The 22,542-nt window shown below is 50.8% G+C and overlaps 1 protein-coding gene across 1 annotated transcript in view; it reads right to left on the bottom strand.

The window, feature by feature from the left end:
• The window catches only part of LOC114828489 (protein krueppel), an 8,443-nt gene extending 2,938 nt beyond the window's left edge, over window positions 1–5,505 (bottom strand). Inside the window, exons 1-3 of the mRNA XM_029112830.1 lie at window positions 5,460–5,505; window positions 5,263–5,370; window positions 4,970–5,068 (exon numbers count right to left, since the gene is read on the bottom strand). Of these exons, the coding sequence (XP_028968663.1) occupies window positions 4,970–5,068; window positions 5,263–5,370; window positions 5,460–5,505 (253 nt within the window). The remainder of the gene's footprint in view (window positions 1–4,969; window positions 5,069–5,262; window positions 5,371–5,459) is intronic.
• Between the last annotated feature and the right edge of the window lie 17,037 nt (window positions 5,506–22,542).

The raw sequence follows: 22,542 nt of genomic DNA, 5'->3' as shown, positions 1-22,542 counted from the left end.
GCAACTCAAGCAGCCCAATTCAATCCTGGTGCCCGATCACAGGTTTTCTGGTCACCCGATCTATCGGAATCAAAGACGTCCTTCGTTCTGTTCTCGGACGAGCTCGTGTGCAGGTGTCTTCCGTGAGTTCCCCGATCTCTCATCCAGGCGCTCTTGTGCTATCTTGCGAGCTCTCACGATATCGTGAGAGCTCGCTCGTCCGAGAACACAACGAAGGACGTCTTTGATTCCGATAGATCGAAGCAAAAGAATCCGATTTTTTGCCTGAGTTACAGAAAATTGTAAAATCCGGAGAAATTGAAACTGAGTGAGTGAGACCACCGACTACGCGAACTGCGCTGTCCGTCGAAACGGTGGTGCGGATGAACGCAGCGCGAGCGGGTCGGCGCGCCGAAGGCTTGGATAATCGGAACTCCGATTGAGAGACGCTCGTTCTGGCCCAGTAGCGGGGAGCATCTGGTGATTGGAGAAGCGTCGATTGATTCGTCTCCACCTCTGGTCGACTTCGAGATGAGCCCCTGCTCCTCTCGATTTTTATTGAGTCAAGCGTCTTTCCAAGTCCCAGCTCAAGGCAAGTTATCGGGAATCTGCCTGGATCAGGAGATGTGGTGCCACAGTCTCATCGGGAAGCGCAGCGAAACGGATGTATGGAGGAGCTCCTGCGCATCGAAGTGAACACGGTGCGGGATATCATTTCCTCTTTGCTCCTCACTGATACCAGCGAGGACCTTGATTGTTCTCGGTATCGGTCGTTGTTCCCATGCGATGGACTCTCCTAATTTAAAAAAATTATTGGAATGCTCCACCCTTCGGAAATCAAACATTTGAGAGAATAGAAAGACGGGAGTTCGCGAAAATCCTGGAAGGCTGGACCCGATCGTTAAGAGAGTTCGGCGGTGGATTCTCAGGAGCTTCCAGGGGCTTCTATCATGTTATGGTGTCTTTCATCCATGAATGACGGTCGCTGTAGCCGTTGTAGATCACAGCTCCCGGGGTTTCCATGCCGGTACCTTATGGGGTCCAGAAACGAGGACCGGGGAGGTCAAGGAAACCGGCGAAGCCAAGGAAACAGGGGAAGCCTCGGGGAACCGGGAAATCTAGGGAAATCGGGAGGGGGAACTGGGCAAGCGGGGAACTGGAAGAACGAAGAATGCTGGGGGCATAGAGGCCACGGGGAACATGGGAAAAGGGAGACTGGGGAAGCTGAGGAAACGAGGAACAAAGGGTGAACGCGGAAAGGGGGAGTTGGGAGACGAGGAAATGCGGACACGGGGAACAGGGGAAAACAGAGAATGGGAAAACGGAGTGAGCATGAAAAATCAGGCAAGCGGGAAAACCAGGAAACCGGAGAACACAAACACTGGTCAACGAGGTTCGAAAGTGCGACGCAAGAGATCGGGTAAAAGGGGAACACGGGGAACGGAGTGAGGGTGTAATTGGGTCGGGGGAGAACGTCAGAACGGAACACCGAGAACACGGTGAAGACGGGGAGAAATAAACGGCAGGGCGAACGGGAGATGATTAGCACGAGAGAAGGGAGGATGACGGAGAATCACTGACGGCAAGCCGATCAAGTTGGCATAGCGCACTCGAAGTGAGCACACCCAGAGCAAGCGCATGCTTAGAGAGACCGTCAATCCAGAGCGGCGACCGGGAATGCTTATTATTAATGATGAATGAGCACTCTTGTTCTGAGCTGAGTGATGTTTCCGCGAACAGATTCGAGAGCCAGAGAAGCGTGGATTCTGGAGGCGGATACAGGATTCGATTTTGACTGATTGAAGTGTACGCGATTTCACAGAGGAGTGGCGAGACGGGGAAGTTCCCCCACTGATGGCGTGATGCTTCCCCCGTATTCGGAGCCTCCTCTTTCTGGGCTTTCGCAGCTCCTTAAACTTCGATGAACCCCTTCTCGACAAGCATTTCTCCACGAAGAAATCTCATAACTCATAATCGTAAACCTGAGCATGTGTGTGACTTGCCGATGAATTCGAAGGAGCATCGATCCGAGAAAGATCACAGGAGTTCCTTGGGTAAGCGAAAACACTTCCCTCAAGGTGTCTGAGAACCTTATCCTTGTTCCATCTGATCTTATACGGCTTCCCTAAATCGTAACCAGGCTTCCTGAAAGAGCTCTGTAACCACTGAACACGAGGTATCACAGAGACTGCATCCATGAAACCATGGCTGCATGAAGATAGCTTAGACTGACGGTCTGCTTGAAGTTCTTTATCACTCTCGTCACGTCGAGCAGTCAACCGTGACGAGGGTCGTTTGTGCCAAGATTGAAGCGATACTCAGCCTCCACTCTTCGCTTATTATTCGCTTGCGAGATTCGAGGCGTCGGAGGATCCTTGTTCGGGGAGAACATGCTCCGCATTAGTGATTGAGAACGAATCTGCCTCTGAGGAACACGCAACTTCGAGGCGGCGAATAAGAGCGAGGGATAAATTAATGTCTCAAAGAGCCCAACTTTCCGCGAGCGCTGAATCACAAACCGGCCACTGAAGGGGATTCCGAAACCCGCAGATGGGGGGCATTTCAATTGAAACCTCAGTATATCCAACTTGCGCGACGAGAAAGTCGAGACATCTCCGTGTCTGGGAATATTGTATTGTGTCGCTCGAGGAATGGCATCGTTCACATCGAGTTTCGTAAGATTTAATGGTAGGCGAACGATGTGCTCTCGAGAGAATCGGAGGACCATTCTGACACGCATACGTCCTTTGCCTCAAACATCCGGAGAATGATTCCGCCGTCTCGGTCCTGTTTACCCCACTGGACACGACCAGACCGACAATCCTGTTGAACCATATCAGAACACGAGCCTCAGATTCTCCTATGTGAGACTGCGGACACTACACACTTTCAATGAAATTGCTCCTGTCGGAATGGCGAATCATCAGGATTGAATTACCCAGAGCTCTGCACGGTCCGGAGAGGAGATTGAAAATCCGACATCGAACTGTAGAAGAGCCCGCCCGATTGAGTTGACAAGCCGCCAGAAATAATCTGTAAAATTCCAGGTGTACCTTATCGGATGAAATACCTATCCCGAGACTGAGCTCTCAGCTTGTCTATGAGCGGTCAGAATCCACAATGGAGAGTAATCCGGCTCTATGAACGGAGATCGTCGGGGTTCACGACGGACGTCTCTCGAGAAATCGCCCTCCTCTCGACGCCGACGGTGAGCTTCAACCGCCCTGTCAGAAACGCGAAGAGGATTTACCTCCAGCGCGTTGGTTGGAACGAAACTTTGCTGCGCAAGTCGGTTCTCGGTTCCCGACTAGAACAAGGAACAGGTGAGCTGCCGAGTTAATGTCTCTGCATGTGGAGGAGAGATCTTCTGTCTGGGAATGATCCCGAAGAATCGCGCTCGATGGGATCTCCCGCCTGGGAAAGATCCCAAGGGATCGCTCTCCACGGGGAGAGGAGCCATCTGCTGCGGGAGCCATCCACTCTCCAAAGGGCGGGTTCGCCGGCTGTGAGCCCGCATTTGAACGGCGGGATGAAAAATACAGCATGACCGTGACCTTCCTTGAATCCGAGGATTTCTCAGGCTCGTTCGTCTCTGAGTCAATCCGTTGCGACTCTGTCTGCCCGATTCCCCCCGTCGCAGGCGTACATCTGGAGCAGCGCTTGTCTGACTGAGTCTGCGTTCGGTTTCGAATCCAACTTCTCTTCGAGAGGTCCAGACACAGCGAGCCAAAAATTGGGCTCCCTGAGACGCCGCTAGGAATCCTGAGGAAAAATCCACCGTACCCTGATTGTGAGAAGTGCCGAAAGCCCATGAGTCGAGGGTACAAATACAAAAAGCGCAGGCGGAACACTGCAGATCAGTTTTTGTGGCCGGGACGAAAAGCTTAATGAAAAGGAACGTCTTCTGTCTGCTACAGGCACCAGAGATATGAGGGAGCAATACCGAGATGTCTCTGCGTCCGACGTTGCTCTGGCAACGCACTTTGCTTGACGTATTGAAAGTGAATTTCGCAACTTGCAGGACGAGAGTGGGACCAGGACGGGGAAAACTGAGAGTAGCCGGGAGAATTGCGCGAATATTTCCAGGATCGAAACGCGGACGAGCTCTCCAGCCGGGTGAGGTCTCAATGATGCCCTATCCTTCGAGGAAACGTGTCCTAGCTTGGGAAAGGGGTTCCTTTGCCCAAATCGCTCCGCCTCGTCGGGTTCAGTCGATAACCTCCGAGGCAGATCCGGAGTCGCCTATCGATCATGACTGGATTCAAGGTTCCCGTGGCTGTTTTAGTCCTCGAGCGGAGAACATCCTCGCCTGGATCGCCAGAACGAGTTCGATATGAAGACATCGGAGAAGAAATCATCGTTCCGATCGTTTAATTTTAGGACACAGGTTTGGTATGTCTCGCCGATGTCCTTCCCATATCGAGTAGCCCCATGGGCCCCGAAATGAGCGAATTCCGACTTCAAAATCGAGCAGAGGAATAAGCACGCTGGGTACAATAAAGATTTTACTCGGAGCTGTTTCATAACACGCGGCATCGGAATCCGGGGATCTTCTGGTTTTCAATGACCCATTTGGCGCAGAAATATGCGAGCACGATGACCGCTACCACGTCGGCTAGTCCGTCCGTAATATTCCGGACAGGGTGCTCGGATTCGGCAGAGTTCGGTCTTTCGAGAGCTCCGCGATCCTCTCCTCTCGTGTCAGAGACGGCTGGTAAGACTTCAGTCGGAGACCCATGACTGTCTCCCGCAACGGCACCACACGAATCGAAAAACTCATCTTGATTGCTCTCGTCTGTTGTGGTTATTGGTGGAAGGTTCTCAGCGAGCACTTCTCCAGCCCCGTCTGGGAGTGATTCCACGATCCTCTCTAGGAGCGCCTCTTTACGAGCCAAGATATAGGCGCACTTGTCTCTTAAACCTTCCGGAATATTTCGTTTTGAGCTCCCTGACGATGTACCGCCAAAATTAATGAAGGAGAGAGTAATACCTTCCTGGTCGATTGATTGAAAATCGCTGGTGAACCCGAATGATTTACTCGCTTCTCGAGCCGCCACTTTGGGCTTCGGTGCCGGGGGAATCATCTCGCCTGGAAAGTTCGAAGTCCGAGAGGATTCGAAGAGACGTCGGTTGGCCGCAAAGGTCTCGAGAATCGACACCGCGCTCAGAGGACGAGTTTCCCCTCTTCTGAGGTCGAGGAACTCAACCCACTGCTCAGCCACTCTCATCAGAGAAATGACGTGGAATTTGGAGAGCGGTAGGATTCGAAAGCCGATATCTAACCTGAAACGCCGAAAAACTGGTCCGTTTCGTTGGTGCCGATGATCGTCTCCTGGATCTGCTTCGGGTTGCGCTTCGCCGTGATAGACGCCTTGCCGGGATCCCCGAGAGCTTGGCGAATACGGAGGAGAAACGAATCAGCTGCCCTTGGAACGATTGTGTATTTATGGACCTTCATTGTGAGAGACGTCGGCGCTTACCGGAGAAGAATTTGGTGTTCTGTTCTTCGCATCGGGAGTCAGCCATGTCTCCTGCAAAGAGTTTCGAGACGATGAGCCAATAGCCTCGGGTCTCCTACTCAGCGCGTGGGTCTCAAATATCCGAGATTATCGCTCATACTGATGGGTGGAATTCGCTGGGGGAAATTATCGCCGAAGCCTTTCGGTTCCGAAGAATATTGCGGGAGTTTCCCTGGAGTTATGAATGTTCGGAAATTCTATTTCTAACCATCGAGACGCTAGTTATGTCACTGCTCCAGGCCACTCTATGTCTATGTAAACGTCGATGGACGAAACGGAGAGGCTCATTGTATCAGTGCCCCGTGAGACTCTGCCAGTCGCCACGAAGGTTCAGCCTCATCGGTCAATTAATTGAGTCTCCATGGTAGACCGGAGGCGATACGCAGGATACGCACCGAGATTGCAGCTTAAGCACTTCGTTATCGCAATCCGATCACTAAATAATAGTACCCATCTCGCGGTGTTGGGCTTTATATGGCAGGGCAGTAACTCCAGCGGAATGAATCGAATCTCCGAGACGGATATAACACGATCGTTCCTCAGTGTACTGAAGGCGGAGTGACAAGGTCGGTTCGACTCGCTGGAGTCGACTGAATATCAGCATGCCTCAGAAAACCGTCGACATCCACGGAGAAGGTGACCTTCCGATCAGAATCGCAAATTAGCCGAGGAATTTTTAACTTCCATTTTCGTTCCATGGCTCGTGGTGGAGGAGTACTGCAGCGGACAGCACTAGAGTGAATTTTCATTCAAATGCTTCTGCCAGTGCGCTCTGAAGGTAGATGTGGGAATATATTCCATGCGATTTTGTCGAGATTCGAGACTGCATGTTCGGACGACGGAATGAAAGACAAGTATTTCTCGATCTTCTCAAACGACGCTCCGGTTAACTGTCAGGTATTTCCTAGCCGGAAACCGTGCGACCATGAAACCGACGGATGGTTTCGTAAATCACCAACTGAGTTTAGTTATCGGGCGGGCAAATGATTGATCGATGCGAGATGCGGCCCTGCACGACCAGATCAATGATTCTCATTTGACTTGCTTAATTTCGGCTGACTGCTTGTGACTGATGTAGATATGCTTGGCTGCTTGACACAGGAGCTCCTCAATATGTATGGAGTGCAGGTAGCTAGGGCGGGCTTCGGCGGCGACTTCTTCAGTCAAAAGTTCCAGATATCGCAGGTCCTAAATATTACCTTACTAAGCATGGCACCCGTGAGCATGCATGCTCCTAAGCTATGGAACCTCTTTGAATTTTTTCAGAATGGTCAAACACGTACGCCGCGATTCGAGCTGTCCTCTCTCCGGAGCGATGGCTTCCGAAGCAACAAAGGGGCGGCAGCCGGCAGCTCCGCATGAGTCGGAAACGGTTCAGGGACCTCATGTATGGGGAACGCCTGGACAAAGAGATCCCTGAAGAGGTTCACATGTTTTGAGTTGAGGCGGCAACAGATGTCGAGACTAATGACGACAAAATTTCAGAGACGCACACTCTAAAAAGTCCGAATTTTCAGTCGGAATGGCGGTCTCACGATGTCATTCAATGAACCGTCTGAGTGAGACCAAGCTGATACACGAATTCGAGGCGAGTATCGGCATTTGAGTCCGAAGAGACCCCGAAGCTTCCAATTCAAGCATTCTTTTATAATAATTGGAAAATTATCCTCAATCAGAACTGATAGACCACCTGGACGAAGGCTCCAGAGGTACTGTTGACTGAGAAACCGGAGCTCTCAGCATAAACTCGGATTAGAGCTCGGATTCGCAGACGTCTAGACGGCTGATCAGTGAGATAACACTTGCATCACCTGGAAGCACGATGCGCGGAGCTCTGTCAAAAACGCCGGTGAGTTACTAGAAAAGAAACCAGTTACGAGGAAAGAGTCTCTCGATTCGTAATCGAGGATCAAACAGCGCGGATCTGCTGCGTAGCATCCGGCGATTGCGCCGAAGAGGTTTCGAAAACATCAGGATGGCAGCATGCTACGGAATTGCCGCATTCTGTTTGAAACCGAGCAATGCTCAGTTAGTTATATGTAACAGAAATCGCTGCTCTGTACCGCTGCTGTGGAAGGTGGGCAATTCACTGATTGATGCGAGGTACCTCCGAAAATATTCTCTTCGCAAACCGTAGGGGTGTGTTCGAATTTCAGGTTTCTGAGATGAAAAATAATCGCGGACCGTCTCTTCAAAGGTGACGACTGCATCCAGAAAAATTGCGAACCTCTTGTGCTTGGAATCGGGAAGGACAACGGATCTGTACGTTGTCGTGTACGATGTGATCCATCCTCGAACTTTTTCCTGCAGAGACCGAGATACGCGAGAAGAACAAAGCATCCAGATGGTAGATGTTTCGGGATACATCGTAACACTCTCGTTTTGGGCCGATACGGTTCATCAGCTCGATGGCTGTGAGGAGGAAGTCATTTTCGCAAAAAAATATCTTCATCCAAGAATATGGAGGGAAGAGGATGCATGCTACTGAGAAAACAGAATTTAAAGTAGCGGGCGAGGCCCTCTCTGCAGGAGAACCACACTCTCGAGCCTGGTGTAATAGCGCGGGTGCGGAGACGCAGTATGAGAAATTATTATTTCCTAGCTGGTAGCTCTTCGGTGGCAGAAATTCACAGGATTATTTCTGAAATTTCTTTTGTGGCACAAGGACGGAAAGCCTCCCGCGATCTTCGGAGCCTTCGATTCATTCTGTACGTCGCAACCATATAAGTCGCAGCGCAAAGGGAAAGTCAGTTAGTAGCTGGTTTATGAATACCGTAAATCTTCTATTAGAAGCCCTGTTACTAATAGTAGCCCCTCCCCAATACAAGCCCTCCCTCGGGGAGGTTCGTAAATATAGAAGCCCCTCTCCAATAGAAGCCCATCTCTCTAATAGTAGCCCCTCTTCCGTCCGTGATCGAACGTAACCGCGCTATTCCGGAAGATTTTCCCCTCATCGTGGAGACCCGAGAGAGCACCGACGTCACCCGAGTCGAAAGGTCAATCTGTGCACAACAATTACGGGAGACTCTCGTTCCACACTGTTGTGTGTCTAAACACGCAAACGTCGCTTCTCAGACGGATAACTTCATTTAGTATCTCATGCGGTCACAGTAGCGCTCGGCTCAGGCTCAGGAGAGATGTGCATCTCGAAGAATGGACGAGATTTCTCTCCCATCTCAAAGCATCGGCAGTTCTCCATTACTCGATCGTCAGGGTTCTGCGGTTCGAGTAATTATAGCCCCCCCTCCTATAGAAGCCCCTCTGAGAAGGCACTCGGAAAAAATAGAAGCCCGGGCTTCTAATAGAAGATTGACGGTATATGTGGATGTGAAGATCAGATGATTGCTCTCGGATCATTCCTGCAAATCGGCCAGATACCCGAAGGCGGAGCCGTCGACGGGACTCGACAAACGCGTGTGTGTATTTTCGTAAATAATTGAGCGAGGCAACCGAGGGAAAATGTCTCTGTGCCGCCGAGGTCGGCGATTGTCGTAGAGCGGGGCACCTCCGTCGCGGAAAGGTACGCTGACAGCTGTGCAGATGTCTTGTTTGTGGCCGAGAGAGGGAACTAGACGGAGTTGTTGTGTCTACGCGATGACAAACATCGGGCGAGGCATTGTCCTGTCGCCGATCCTTCCGCCTCGGGCCGCGATACGACCCCTCTCACCAGAAAACCTATAGGTGACTGTCTTAAATCGTAAGTTAGTGTGTATCGGTCGGACCGCATCTGACTCACAATACCAAGGCTTAGTCGGGAGGCTCGGCGGCTGCAGGTTTCAGTGGGGATTGATTCTGCGACCGATCGCGACTGCTTCTTCCAGGCAAGGAGAAAAGCCGTCCCGGGAGAACTCTAGACATGTCTCTCCGCGAGGTGTGCGTAGATCTCGATTATCGCTACTTCGGTAGGACTCTCGGTCAAATCTGTGATGCGCATGTTCGGCTCATCTATTCGCAGCTGGAGAAATCGCATATGAGAAGCATTTCTCCATGAACATGACGCATCTTGCCTCTTCCTTGCGCATGTGAACTCACACAACCGGAGTCACGCAGCACAGGGGAACCGACCGACTCTCGCCGTCCTGTATACGGCGAAAACATTCAATTCTAAGGAAAAACACAGGAGAAATCGAATGATTAGGGAAAATCTCGCCGACGTATACCTATATGATGGAGAAGTGCTTCTTTCATGACTCGGTCCCGACCCAACTGCGACCCACAGGACCGGCAATTTTTTTTCTCATTCTAGCTTTAACACTGTAGTCCGTGCTCTCGGCAATACTTTCCTCGAGTTGGCTGAATGGTTGAGCCAATCAACCTGTCAGGCGACCGGAGGAAAATGTCCTGAAGTCAGAGCATTCTTCAAGCGAGATTCCCTTCATTCTGAATTTTAATACCCATGACTTCTGGCCCGAAAGTTTCCCTGCTTCCGGGCTTCGATACGCGGAACTTCCCCCATTTGAAAAAGGGTCCATGTCCCCCAGGAGGTGGACTCTGCGGTATGCTTCCGAATTTTCAAATAAACGATTCTTCGAGGAGCCATGGATACATTCTGCCAATCGGGGGTGCTCCGCGGCAAATCATGGATTTTTAGGTGTTCCGGAGATTGTGATAGGGATAAACCTCTATGTATAACCCTCCAAGATTCGATGTCTTCAGTGGAGTCGTTCTCACTCAGAGTACATTAGGACATTAGACGCGGCGGATAAAAACGCCGAGCTTTCGAAGGTCCCGCAGAAGTCGGTGAGCGGTGAAGTGCTCCACGGAGTCGTTAGCACTTCTATGCGTTCGCGAAGAGTCATGCGCATCGGGAAGAGGAAACTTTGCAGGGAAAGTTTTTTTGCCGGATGATATCAAGGCGTGATGCTCCTCGCATTCTACTGATTGGTCTGCGTCTGACGGGCCGCGCTCATATTTTATACAAGATATCCTTCGTTGTGAGTCTCAGAACATTCGTCAGAAAGTCTGATTCGAGCTCCGAAGCTACACGGGGCGAGCTGAATTCCAAAGCTGAATTCTGTTCCTCCTGAGAGGGAACAATGTTTCAATGCCAGATGCTTGAGGCACCTGATCGAAGCCTCGACTCTCCAAGCAATGCCCCGGGAAGTTCCCCTCTAAGAGAACGAGTTTGGTCGGAGATACAATTTATGTATTATGAATCGCACACAAGTGGTATCGACGGGACATAATTGATGCCTCTACCGAGAACAAGTCGGCCGAGAGAGACTTTATTCAGCACCAGCGCACCCGGCCGCGATTCGCTGCGGTCAGTTTCACTGTAATAGGGCGAGATCGATGAATTTGAGTAAACGACACCAGTACCTAATTGTTCGTCATCGATAAGAGCCTAACATTATCGTATTTTTTTCTCGATGTACCTGTTTGAAATTCTAAACCCTAATCGGAATACCCTCGACACTTCTCCCACGACTGAGAAATCAATTCAGTGAACGCCCCACTGAAACCCTCCCTGCTGAACCACACTGCGAGTGCCTTCACCTCCCAATCGTCGGGGTCGCCTAGATCCAGACCAGAGCTCCAGCAGGCCGCGAGATTCCTTCCGCATGATATTCTACCACGGTGATGTTATTCACCAAAACGACTCGTCCCAACTAGTTCTTTTGAGAGAATTTCGACCATGGGGTCCGACTCAGTATTCTCATCGTCTCATCTAGCGACAAGACCTCCTGTCTGATCCAAACCTCCCCGTCTCTGGAAAACTTGCGGCTCTTTTCCCCGAGCCTTAGCAGTACTCTTGCCTCAACGGGACGTCAGAACATGGTGAGGGCTTAGTTGGGTGACGAGGAACGGTGAAAGTAGATACCGAGGAGCACGGGGGAGACGAGGAGGGAAGAGCAGAAGAGGGAACGGGGGATGTTTTCACGAGAGGAGAGAAAATGATGGTGACTGACAGCAAGCCAGCTCATAGCAGGCGCATTCATAACGAGCGCCCCCGAAGCAAGCGCATCTGTAGACAGTCTACCGCTCCCAAGTCCCGAGTCGCCGCGAAGGGAAAGCTAGTTGACTATAAAACGCGAGTGATACAAGGAAACTCGTCTGTATATTCGGGTCTCGGCTTCGGACCGAAATACTCGTATCGCGAGTCGGGAGCGAGTGCTCCCAGATATATATACCCATATAGATATCATATATTGATACATTGATACCTATAACTTATAAGCGTTAGAGGCCTCCAAGGGAGCACTACGGAAACAGTGATCGCTCGACACATAGAGTTCCCACAAATTGGAGAACGAAAATGAACCATTATCGTCAGAATTTAGAACGGAGAACCCCCAACTGATAAGAGAAATAATGGTACCTGGATTCTGATTCCTGATAGTCTGACCATGATCAGACCCCGATAGTCATTCATCTCGCTCATGCTGAAATGTCTCCGGAGATGAGTCCCATTGCGTTCGCCCTCTCTGAACGGAAAAAACTCCTTTCGAACGCAACCGCGACTGAAATTCGTTCCGGATATCGGATGGCATCGGTGACATATATAGTTCCGTCCGTCCGATCCTCCCCAGCGCTCCCGAACACTGATGTATGCTCGGAGAATACTGTCTGAGTCGCTCTTCGATGTTTCAGGCCTATCCAGCTCGTGGATCAGGAATGCATTCGTCTCACACATCGACAGACAAAGACACAATCAGTTGTATACCTTGAAAAAAATCCGTCCTGGAAGCTTTCAGACCTGCGGTCTCAAATCTAGTTCGTGTTACTTCCTCCTTCGGATTCATGATGACATCGTCTTGAGGCCAGCAAAACCACCCAGGAATTATTCCACGCGGCTTCTTCCAGCCCATGTTTCTGCATCATGCTGAAAGGGGTGAGGAGAAGTGTGCCAAAAAAACAATAAGTCGAAAGCCTCCATCAACAAGCAGCTCCTTCAGTCCGACATCGGTGTGAACAACAAGGCTGATGACCCGAGGCTTCTCGGAGCGATATGTGTGGTCGACGTGCTGCCACCGGGGGATTGATCGATTTGTTGTAGTAGGCGTCGGTGTTTGGGTAGGAGCAGCTTGCGCGAATATCGACATATCGTAAGTAAGGCTGCTCTGTGACTCGTCTGCATTGGATCATTACTGACAATGAGCCGTCGTCCAATAGACGCTTACACAGACCTCCGCGGCAATTCGATTCACAGTATATACGAAGAAACTTTCCCTCTGTGTAGATCATATTCAAACGTAAGCTGCTCAAGTGAGCCGGACCCCCTAGGTGTGCTGGCTGACGTGTGCTGGCTAAGAGTCGAGTACAATGGCACTGGGGATCGTTTTGGCCATTATGATAAGACGGGACTCAATCACATGGCGTTGTGGTCGATAGAGCGAAAGATTCCAATCAGATGGAGCAATTATAAGTGAAAGGCCCTTTGTTCTTCCCCAGATCCTCTCATCTACGGGGATGTTGGACACCGTTCTGAGCAAACCTGATCGTCTTGCTTCGAATGCCGCCAAGTGTTCTGGTCGGAGTAAAGTGCCCACGTATTGTCTAAACGACCGACCGACCACCAGAGGAGACATTGTCGTGCCGCTCGTAAAACAGCTCATACAAAGTATCCAAGCAGGACAGGCCCATGTCAAGCAACCGTTTGTGTGACGAGACCGTTTAGTGCCGCTGTCGTTTGTATCAACGAAGTCCTCGCTGGAAACGAGGGAAGCCTATACAATTCCATTGCTTTGCTTGCAATTTTCTGCCTTCCTCTTATGACTTATACCCGTGGATGACAAAGAGCTCGTCTTAGATAACGTCGACATTCTATTCAAGTGCATTGCACGTCCTCTCAGACATTGCGAACACCCGTCAGCAGCAATTCATCCTGAAATTACGTTCCCCGGAGCGCCTCGTTGCATCTCGTGAAAGTCTCAGAGGTCCATGGGATTTCCTATCTCGACGATGGCTTGCTATCCTGAACTCTTCTACCGGTATCATATGATTCGGTGATTCGCCCTCTGAGACTCATCGGAGAATGCTGTCTCATCGGAGGTCGCTGGCGTTCCCGGTGAGGGGACTCAGTTGGCTCGCATTTCCGGTGTTGTTTCTGTGACGTGTCGCGTGTGTCCGGGGTCGCCTTGGCCTATCGGACCGAGACATCTCTACTCCGGTAGAGCTCCACTCGGACAGGTTGAAGATATCCGTCGTACCAGCAGCGACCCCGATACAGAGCGAACGTAGTCGGTAGTGATGTCGGCCTCGATTGCTATGGCATCATCATGTGTATAGTTTATGTATATGTATATCATAAGCAGTTACTGGGCCAGGTGAAATCTGCAAGTCAAATCCGCTTCCGATACCAGGCCTCCCCTTCCTCGTTTCGGGGCCCCTGGATCGAAGCTTTGTTGACAGAATGAACGTGTCAATAGCAGATACAATCTATTTACCAATCCGGCAATCTGTATCGGAAGCTTAGCTAAGAAGGAAGATACGTCTCCCTCAGCACGGTCCGCGAGGAAATAATGTCATCGGGAGGAAAGATTCCAATTCCTCACCGGAATATCCCTCCCGCTCTCAGGCTCCTCGAACTCACATCGCCAAGAGCAGAACATCTGCTGTGCTCGTGAGTCATCTATTCAGATATATACGTTCGTCCAGATATGGAATATCCGAATAGATATTATACAATGGTGAGACCTCGTTATGGTTGATTCAGGTCTGGGGAACTCTTGGCTAGAGCAGCCTCGCAGGTTGACCCCTGCGAAGGGTATCTTCTGCATCATCCTCCTCGGAAATGATGGGGAGAATGTTGCTTCAATTATTTCGACTCCGCTCCTGCCGTGCCTGCCTCAGCTAGTCAAGTCGCGGGCAAGTGGTCAAGATCGATGAGTCGCGGGGACATGGGTCTCAGCTCCTACGACATCCATAGTAGGCTGAGTCTGTTGGGACACAGTGACCCTCCCGAGAAACCCGGTTTCGCTTTGAGCTGGACAGACGAAGAGAACGAACAGCAAGCATGAACCTATTCAAAGAGCAAGTGATATGCTTGCTCGCCATGGATGAAATAACGAGGGGCGTCATAGGAGGGCACCACTTCACGGACGTGACGTCAAAGATCATCGAGTATGTTGGGCACCAGAGAGAGTCAGTGCCGTCGCAGTTATTGCCCACGTTCGGACCCGTGAATATTGCCGAGTACTCGAGACGGAACGATCGGCTGCGCCTCGAGCACAATGAGCCCATGCGGCGGAGGAGAAGTCTGTTAGGACGCAAGTCATTACCAGAGATACGATATTGGATTTTTGTTCCCATCATAGTGTAAGATTTATGCAGAGCAGTCATCTACGCTTAACGGTAAGCTGGAGATCCGACCTGCCGACTGACTGGCTTTTGCCTTCCCATTTCAGGCTCGGAAAGATCCAGCACGGAAATATGGTGAAATCGAGGTACAGATCTCCAAAGTATGGCTGGAGCAAGATGAAACCTACAGCTGGAAGGTCTCAAGGGCGAGTGCCCGGATGTGTCTAGGTTCGAAATGAAATCGATGATAATCACCGATCGCCGTAACATCCTTAAGCCCACAGCTAGATCAATTTTCGAAGATGGTTCTCGGAAAAGGGTCCAGTCATGGACGACTCCCATCAGAGAAATTTCTCAGCTCAGAGTGACGAATCGACCCTCCAGAATATCCATCGCCACCCCCACCGCGAAGCATCACTCGAGCGCTGCGACATTTAGAGGAGATCATTGTGTTGTCTTTCCCTCGACGCGTTCGTGATTACCCCTCAACCGCCCGATTGCTCTCTTCGAGCACGCAACATGATGCCTAGGTTTCTCGCATTCCGATCGCCTGGCGCAATTCCCAGAGCCGAAGGGGGGTGACATTCGCTGCATGAAGTCGTTTCAGCGGTCCCTATATTTTGTCCTGAAGCTCGGCGAATTCGAACTGATCTCCTCGTCGTTCTGCGATTTCCCCAGCCATAAGTCACGGCATGGTTTCAATTGATGGATTGAGCTGATGTCCATCAATGCAGAGACTCCCGAATCCAGCCGGAAGCTCGAGTGAAAGCTTGTCTATCGGAAATCCCAACGGAAAGCCTCCCGGGGACCCTCACGGAAGACATTGAGAGGGCGCTCGCGAGATCGATTTGTCGGTAGGGTGAAAGAGTAGAGTGAACTTCACGAGGCTACGTAAACTCCCTCGAAGCAACGCCGCGCAGAGAGCGGCAGGATTATCACCATGGGGTGAGCTTAGAACATCACGGTTACAGCTCCCACAGTCACTTATTTGTGATGAGAGAGGAGTCGCGCGTCGGGTATCAAGACGATTTTTCCGAACGCGGTACCGCTCGATCCTAGCCTCTCCCGGTGTTGGATGGGATCGCGACGATTTGGCTCGAATCAAGCTCCTCGATAGTTGAATCGAACTCAAACAGCAGAAAAATCCGGGAAGGGGTTCGGACGGATGAATAATGGTGCTTGTGAATGGATCTTCGGTGAGGGATTTTTTCCCTACGATATAATTTCGAAAAATTCCGGCAGCCCTTCCCTATGGACGTATAGATTTTGCGGAATCGCGAGTTTCTTGTCGAGCATGAGTAATTATCCGCCGATTTTCCGAAGAGAATCGCCAACAGAAAGGCTTCGCGAAGGCCTGCGCCGCCATGAGCCGGCGCGCGGAGGCCATTCGCCCTTCGCTTGCGGCGATGCCCTGCATTCTTATCTCGGAACTCTCGAACTCGGGAACTTCAACTGGGAAAATAATAGCTTCGGAAAACGTATGGGCCCTTTCGATGCAGATCTCCCGCTCCGCACTTCGATATCTGCTCGGGAGAGCAATCTCAAACATGAGATACATGCCTGGTGTACACAGGAAAGCCTTCTCTGTTGGATCACCGCGGTGATCCCTCACAATGGTAATAGAGAGAGCCCTAATCGCGGGGGACCCAAGGCTCCCACTACGTGGTACTTTTCCAGAAAACGATACCCGGCTCCTCAAGGGAGTGGCCTAGCTCGCTAGACTTACGACGACTGAAACTCCCCTTAATCACATTGCAGTCTCCAAAAGTTGCGGATCTCAAAGTTCTGCAACCGTAATTGCATCACAGACATTCCATACGCTCGCAAAGCAACCTCCATATTTTGCGGGCGATCCTCTCATGCACGTACGTCATAATAACCGAACGGGGAGACGAATCCGACTTCCCGGCAATTTGCGTGAGGAGACCGACAGTATCTCCTCAAGCTCACAGGCTGATCCCATAGTGCTCCATCCATGGGAGGCGGAGCTCCTTAATTCCCTATCCTCTGTCCTGCCCCAATATTGCTCACCCGCATAGAGATCCGCTGCGCCAGAAATGCAAAATTGCTCCTAATGCGCTACTCTATCTCGTGATACTCGGGCATCAGCGAGGGATCGATCAAAACAAGGAGCGAACTTCCAGCAGAATCCGACAAACTAAATAATCCAGCCCGATGATCGACGAGCACAAAGCTCCTCTCAATGGTCTGCCCGCCAGCCTACGACGTGCCAGTACGCGGCGAGCGAACTTCCGCAGTATCGCTGGCGGCTCTGGGGCAGAGGAGCGATTTCAACATTAATTTTCTTGATATATGGAGGAAGTGCTGCGCGTCGAGATCGAACGGTTACATTCACAGAAAACACGTCCCGCGCATTATTTGGGATAAGAGACTTCACGATTCAATCGGCGAGAGGGCATCGCAGCGGAAAGGTGAGCGTACCTACGAACGTTGAATGTCGAAATCGGAATGAATAATATTCCTCTGCTCGGCGGAGGCTGGGGTGTTGTACGATTTCCCCATCGCTTTCGAACTGTGTGAGACCGAAATTGCAGCGTTCCGTTTCTAAGCGTCCAAGATGACACTAAGGAGCAGACGTGCTCTTAGGATGACAGTTTAGGAGGGAGTTTTCCTTGGCGCGCGGGACGCCAATTTCATCGTGATTTATGCCGATTGACATTGCAATCGTCTCGGCGGAGCTCAGCCGACCTGTTGGAACCGGTCGGGCAATATTCCCTGGGAGACGGCAGAGTAGTCTGCCTCCGCTTATCAACTTGTCTTCTCTGCGGGAGTTCCACTTGCTCAGACGGAAAAGGATCCAATCTTAGATTCTTGAATCCCACGTGATGAATGGCCTTTCATCTGCACAAGTTACAATCAAAGCTTCCCGTGGACTACTCTCGCTCTCTACGAAAAACGCCTAACCCGCAGCGCGATCCACTGAGGCGTTTCCCGCGCTCTCAGCGCGAGGACTCCGGTCGCGCGGCTTCAAGTGTTCAAAGCCTCATTCTGCTGTCGAGCAGGTATAGTATCCGGGAACTTCATGGAAACAAGTGGACGAGCCTGCCGTGCCTTATCCGTACGGGAGTTGACATACAGCAAATCTTACGATAGGAGGGCAGTCTTCAATAGACGGGAAGGTTCCGGAGGATGGATGGACGAGACAGGCGGTCTCCAATGAAAAGTCTCTTCCAAGATCAGTGAACAAGGTACCCAGGACGCGAAAGCTGCAGAACTTCTCTCGAGGCTCGTCTGCAAGAGTGTGCCCGTGGTACCTGTTCAATTGATTCGATACAACATACCGGTATGCGTGACCGGACTGAATTCTATGTGGTTGGACAGATGAAAGAGACTGCCAGTCTCGAATAGATGGCTCGCCTTTGGGATATATGGTGGAAAGACAGACAGGTGTGCCCTCTAATCATTATTCATTGATTGCCGGAATCCAGAAGACTGTCGCGGTGGGCGCGCAATAGGTATTCTTACGGCTACACATGATATGTACCAGATTCATCGAATGGCCTCAAAAACAGGATCGAGTTCAAGTCTCTGGAAGAGAATCGCAAAGGGCATGCGGCTCGTCTGGGAGATGTTTTCCACCCCAGACTCCTGATGATGACACGCGTCGTGCTTCAATGGAGGGAGAAGAGAATACATAATATAAGCTCGAGCCTAGTCGGAACGAAGTCGCGGTCATAAGCAATTGGGCTTCCTTTCATCTTCGAGCCACCTGTTCCCTCCGTCCGCCCATTTGCCTGATTGTAGTTTTCCCCTCTAAGTGCGGGTTCCATGCCTCTTTCTCGTCGTCTTGATTCAGCGGGACTTCCGGGGTTCTACGGTAAGGCTTCTATTCACTTGAGAGATACGAAAGGAGAAACTTCCCGACATCAGCGGTTTTTCGGAGATCCATCATGTCTACGGTGCCCGATGCTGAGGAAGCGATGCTTGATGCCGTGACTCCAAGAATTGCTGGCTGGAGGAAAGCCGACTTCATCAGACGTTAGCAGTTCCGAATAATCTCTCCCGATGACAGGAAAGGAAACGACTCCATCTGAGAAAATGCGCATTCGAATCTCCCGATCCAGAAGGCTGTGAAATAAAATATCGATCAGAGCGTGCAGACGCAAGCTGTTCCGAGGCGCTCCCGAGCTGAATAATCCTCTGCTCGAAGATTGATGGGTTGAAGGCTTCTGTGAACGAGCAGTCATCCGAAGCGAACTGGTTGAGCCCCTAGACTCTTAGCAGAGCCCTGCAGATGATACGCGCCGTCAGCGCAGTCGAGCAAATTCAATACGGCTCTATCTCTTATAGGTGGAGACTTCCTTAGACGGGAGATTCGTCTCGCATTTCGAGCGGTACCGCGAGTCAGATTCTTCAGACATATCGCTGGTCTAGGCGTATCAAAGCGTAACGATGCAGATGCGCGTATCGTCTGTGGTCAAAAATCTTCGGCTTTCCCCTGTCCCTCCTACATCGACAGAATCCCGGAACAGGATTTCTATGTACCCAGTCTCTAGAAGGAGATGCCACAGTGACCGTCACACATGGCACGGGAACGTCTCACATCCACAGTAGAGGTCATCTAGGCAAGCTCTCTGCAGGTCATTATGAAAGACAGTACATCGGATTCGTATTATCAGGGCAAATAATCATCGAACGAGGTACGAGGTATCGAACGAAGTCTTCCCTCTCAGCGCAATCGCGATGTCAATTTTCCTCGCTGTGATTGGGTGCAGGTCTTTAGCGAGGCATCAAAAATTCTGAATGCGATTTCCGTGATAGGATTATCGAGCCTGGTAATACGCCACTATGCCTCGGGGGAAGAGAGAATCGAGAGGCCCGACTCCGCTTATCTCTAGCAACCTCCCTGGCGTAAGCTCGAGCCTGCATTGGCTCAGCAAACAAGCCGCGCAGGAATATTTTGATCAGGAACGCAGTCCTAATGCCTTTTCCGAGACCCTTCCCTTAGCAGGGGAATGACCACGAGATCTGCTCTAAGTCGGCTCTTAGGGAAGTGCTTCAAAAGTGGAGTCCCGCGCGCTTACCTGTTATGAAGCAATAGGTACTCTAGACCCGAGACCATATTCTGGATAGCGTCAGCTCTCAAAGCCACCTTTCCCGGATGAGAAGAAAATGTTGACATGATAGCCGACGCGAGCGTTTCTCTGAGCACAAATTCCCAGGTTGGTTGCTTCCAGGTTCCGAGTGTGATTGAGCTCCACTAATTTCCAATCAGAGAGCTTGCAAAAATATCTTGCGAAATCAAATAAGTAGAACAGGTCTCTGATGCGACTAAAAGCCTCCTCCAGGAGCAAGCAATCAGAATCCGCTTGGACAACCCGCTCCGAGGTCGAAGCGTTCTCCTCCCGTCCTGGAATCGTCTCGAGATAGCCAATACCGATTGATACTTCATTCCAATATGATTCCTCTTGCTCTACACTCAGATACTGGAGCCATTGGAAATAATCATTGGTCGATTTTCCGCGGATGTTCGGTTGTCCCCGATATTCGCATTCCGGTCGGATTCGATTCTGACTCAGGAGTCCGGAGGCGATCATGATCATTCCGAGTAGCAGGAAATCATGATTGGGAGAGTACAATAGAAGTCTCTTCTTCGAGGCGCACTTTCAGACACCGCTCCGAGATTGGGCCTGTCTGAGGATGCCGATGAGCTCTTTGGAACTCGAACATTGAAGAGTTGCTCCTTAGATGAATCGATTTCGATCCGCTTCTATCAGTCGGTAATGGGTTTAACGCCGTTGCTCCGCTAAGAAACGCGGTGAGGCCGGCTGGAGACGACCGTTGTAATCATAATTCGTAATGACAATTCTATAGCACCGCTTGTATGAAATAGTTGAAGGCAGCAGACGATTTCGAGACTGATAAGCTGCAGCGACCCTGTCGCAGCGGTGCCTCATGACTCCATGGATCGCATGGGATGAGGAAATCTTGGTCCTCGACGTCACAACGAAGTGCGATAGGAGATTCATGATCACTCGAGCCGGCCGATCGTCGGGCGGCTATCGATCCCTGCGAATTCAGTCCACCAAATTGAAAGGAATATCATATACATTGGATGAACATATTCCAACCAGATCAGGAACATTCTTCCTAGCTCGAATGAACGTTTTCATTGAACCACTAGACTTTTCAATAAGATGTGTCAGCCAGTCTCCTGGGAGCCGCAGAGCGGATATCACAGATGGACGGTGGCTCCTCCGGGACGTCTAACTCCCAACATCCAGAGCGGGAAAACACGCGACTACAAAGTTGTTCCCCGGGAATTCCGCTTTGGATCGGCTAAGCTCCCAGGCTTCCCCGAGAACCCCGAGCAGTGTATTTGTGAGCGAATTTCATAGCGCCCTCGACTCCCGCTATCCGATGACGCAGGAAGAGGTTAAATGGACAAGGCACCGGACAAGGGGGACTCCGGAAAGAAATGAAGGCCGGGAGAAACGCTCAGTCACGGGGTCGGGACTCGACGCGCGTCGTTTATTTTCGGTGAGGAATTCCGAGCAAGACGTACAGAAGGACCTCTGAGCGAGGCACTCCCAGAGGTGCTCTGATGGTTGTCATCGTAGATTATTTCCCTCCTATCCAGAGTCAAGAGCATCTAAAGCGGCTGGGCGACCCCAACAAATCAAAGTATAAGGATGCTCTCCAGCAGAGATAAAGTCGGGACGAAGCTGCCGAAGAGAGCAGATTGACATTCTGTGGAAGCACCTCAGGTATTCCTCGAAGAGCAACATCTCGCTACGTCTCTGACTGCCGATTCTGATATCATCTCTGGAGTTGCTCTCGGCAATGGAGATAGATTCGATGAGCCCGGAACAGACCGTGTTCCTTTCCGAATGAGTCGCTTCTGGGAAAATGAGGACACACGTCAGCAGTAGAGCCGTCTGAAAATTATAATGTCGATGAATTTGAAAGTGTTCTACAATATTTATTGACTCAGCTCTGCTCTGGAGCTGAAATCCGTGGTCTGCGGCTACTCCTCTTTCCTCCCATTCCGCCGTAGATCAGAAGGACTAACGCGTGAAGGAACGATTCCGGAAGATTAGGTGATCTTATGTGGTAGGCTCACGCCAGGATCGATTCCCTCCCAGCAAGAAGAAATCAGAGCGGTTCTCCTAAAACGATGAAGTTTTTTCAATGAAGGTTCGACTTTGATGGCTATGCCTTTGGAGCACCAACGCGCCCACGGGTCCTGGTTCGAGCTGCCCTGATAAGTGTAGTCGTTGAGATATCAAGAACGGAAAATCCTGCCCTGCAGCGTAGGTCAAACCAGGATGATGATCGAGCCAGAATTGAACATATGACCGAGATGAGGGAACGCCGTGCAAAATTCGAATAAGACTCGCGCCGAACTCAATCAAGCATCTCATATTGGCGAAGGAACGCTTGCTGCGCGATTTCCTTTCGTGATGCCGAATGAGCCGGTTTTCATTATGAATATAGAGAGCAGATGAAAGGATCCGGGAGCTGGTCTTTCTCGAGCCCGATAGTGTTAGGAACGCTGGGGTACGGTAGTGGCTCCCTTAGAAAAAAGAGACGTCTGCGAGCGGCACAAAAGAGTCAATTCTTTTTCCGAACAACGGGTCTGGAATTCAGCGAGAAAAGGCGAATCGGCGGGACATAACCTCTCACTGAGTCCGAAGTCCTCGCAAAGAAACACATTCGACGGGCCTCAAAGCAAGATGAAAGCAACGGCAAAGTCACGTCTTGAACAGAATCTAGTCAGAACACGCAAGGAGCTTGAAAGGTAGGAGGCAGCAAAGCGCAGAAAAAACTCCCATAGCTAGCG

Source organism: Galendromus occidentalis, unplaced genomic scaffold (assembly GCF_000255335.2).
Source record: "Galendromus occidentalis unplaced genomic scaffold, Mocc_1.1 scf7180000077529, whole genome shotgun sequence".
Lineage (NCBI taxonomy): Eukaryota > Metazoa > Arthropoda > Arachnida > Mesostigmata > Phytoseiidae > Galendromus > Galendromus occidentalis.
Note: the sequence above shows the minus strand (reverse complement) of the source record. Positions and strands in the feature narration are given on the sequence as shown.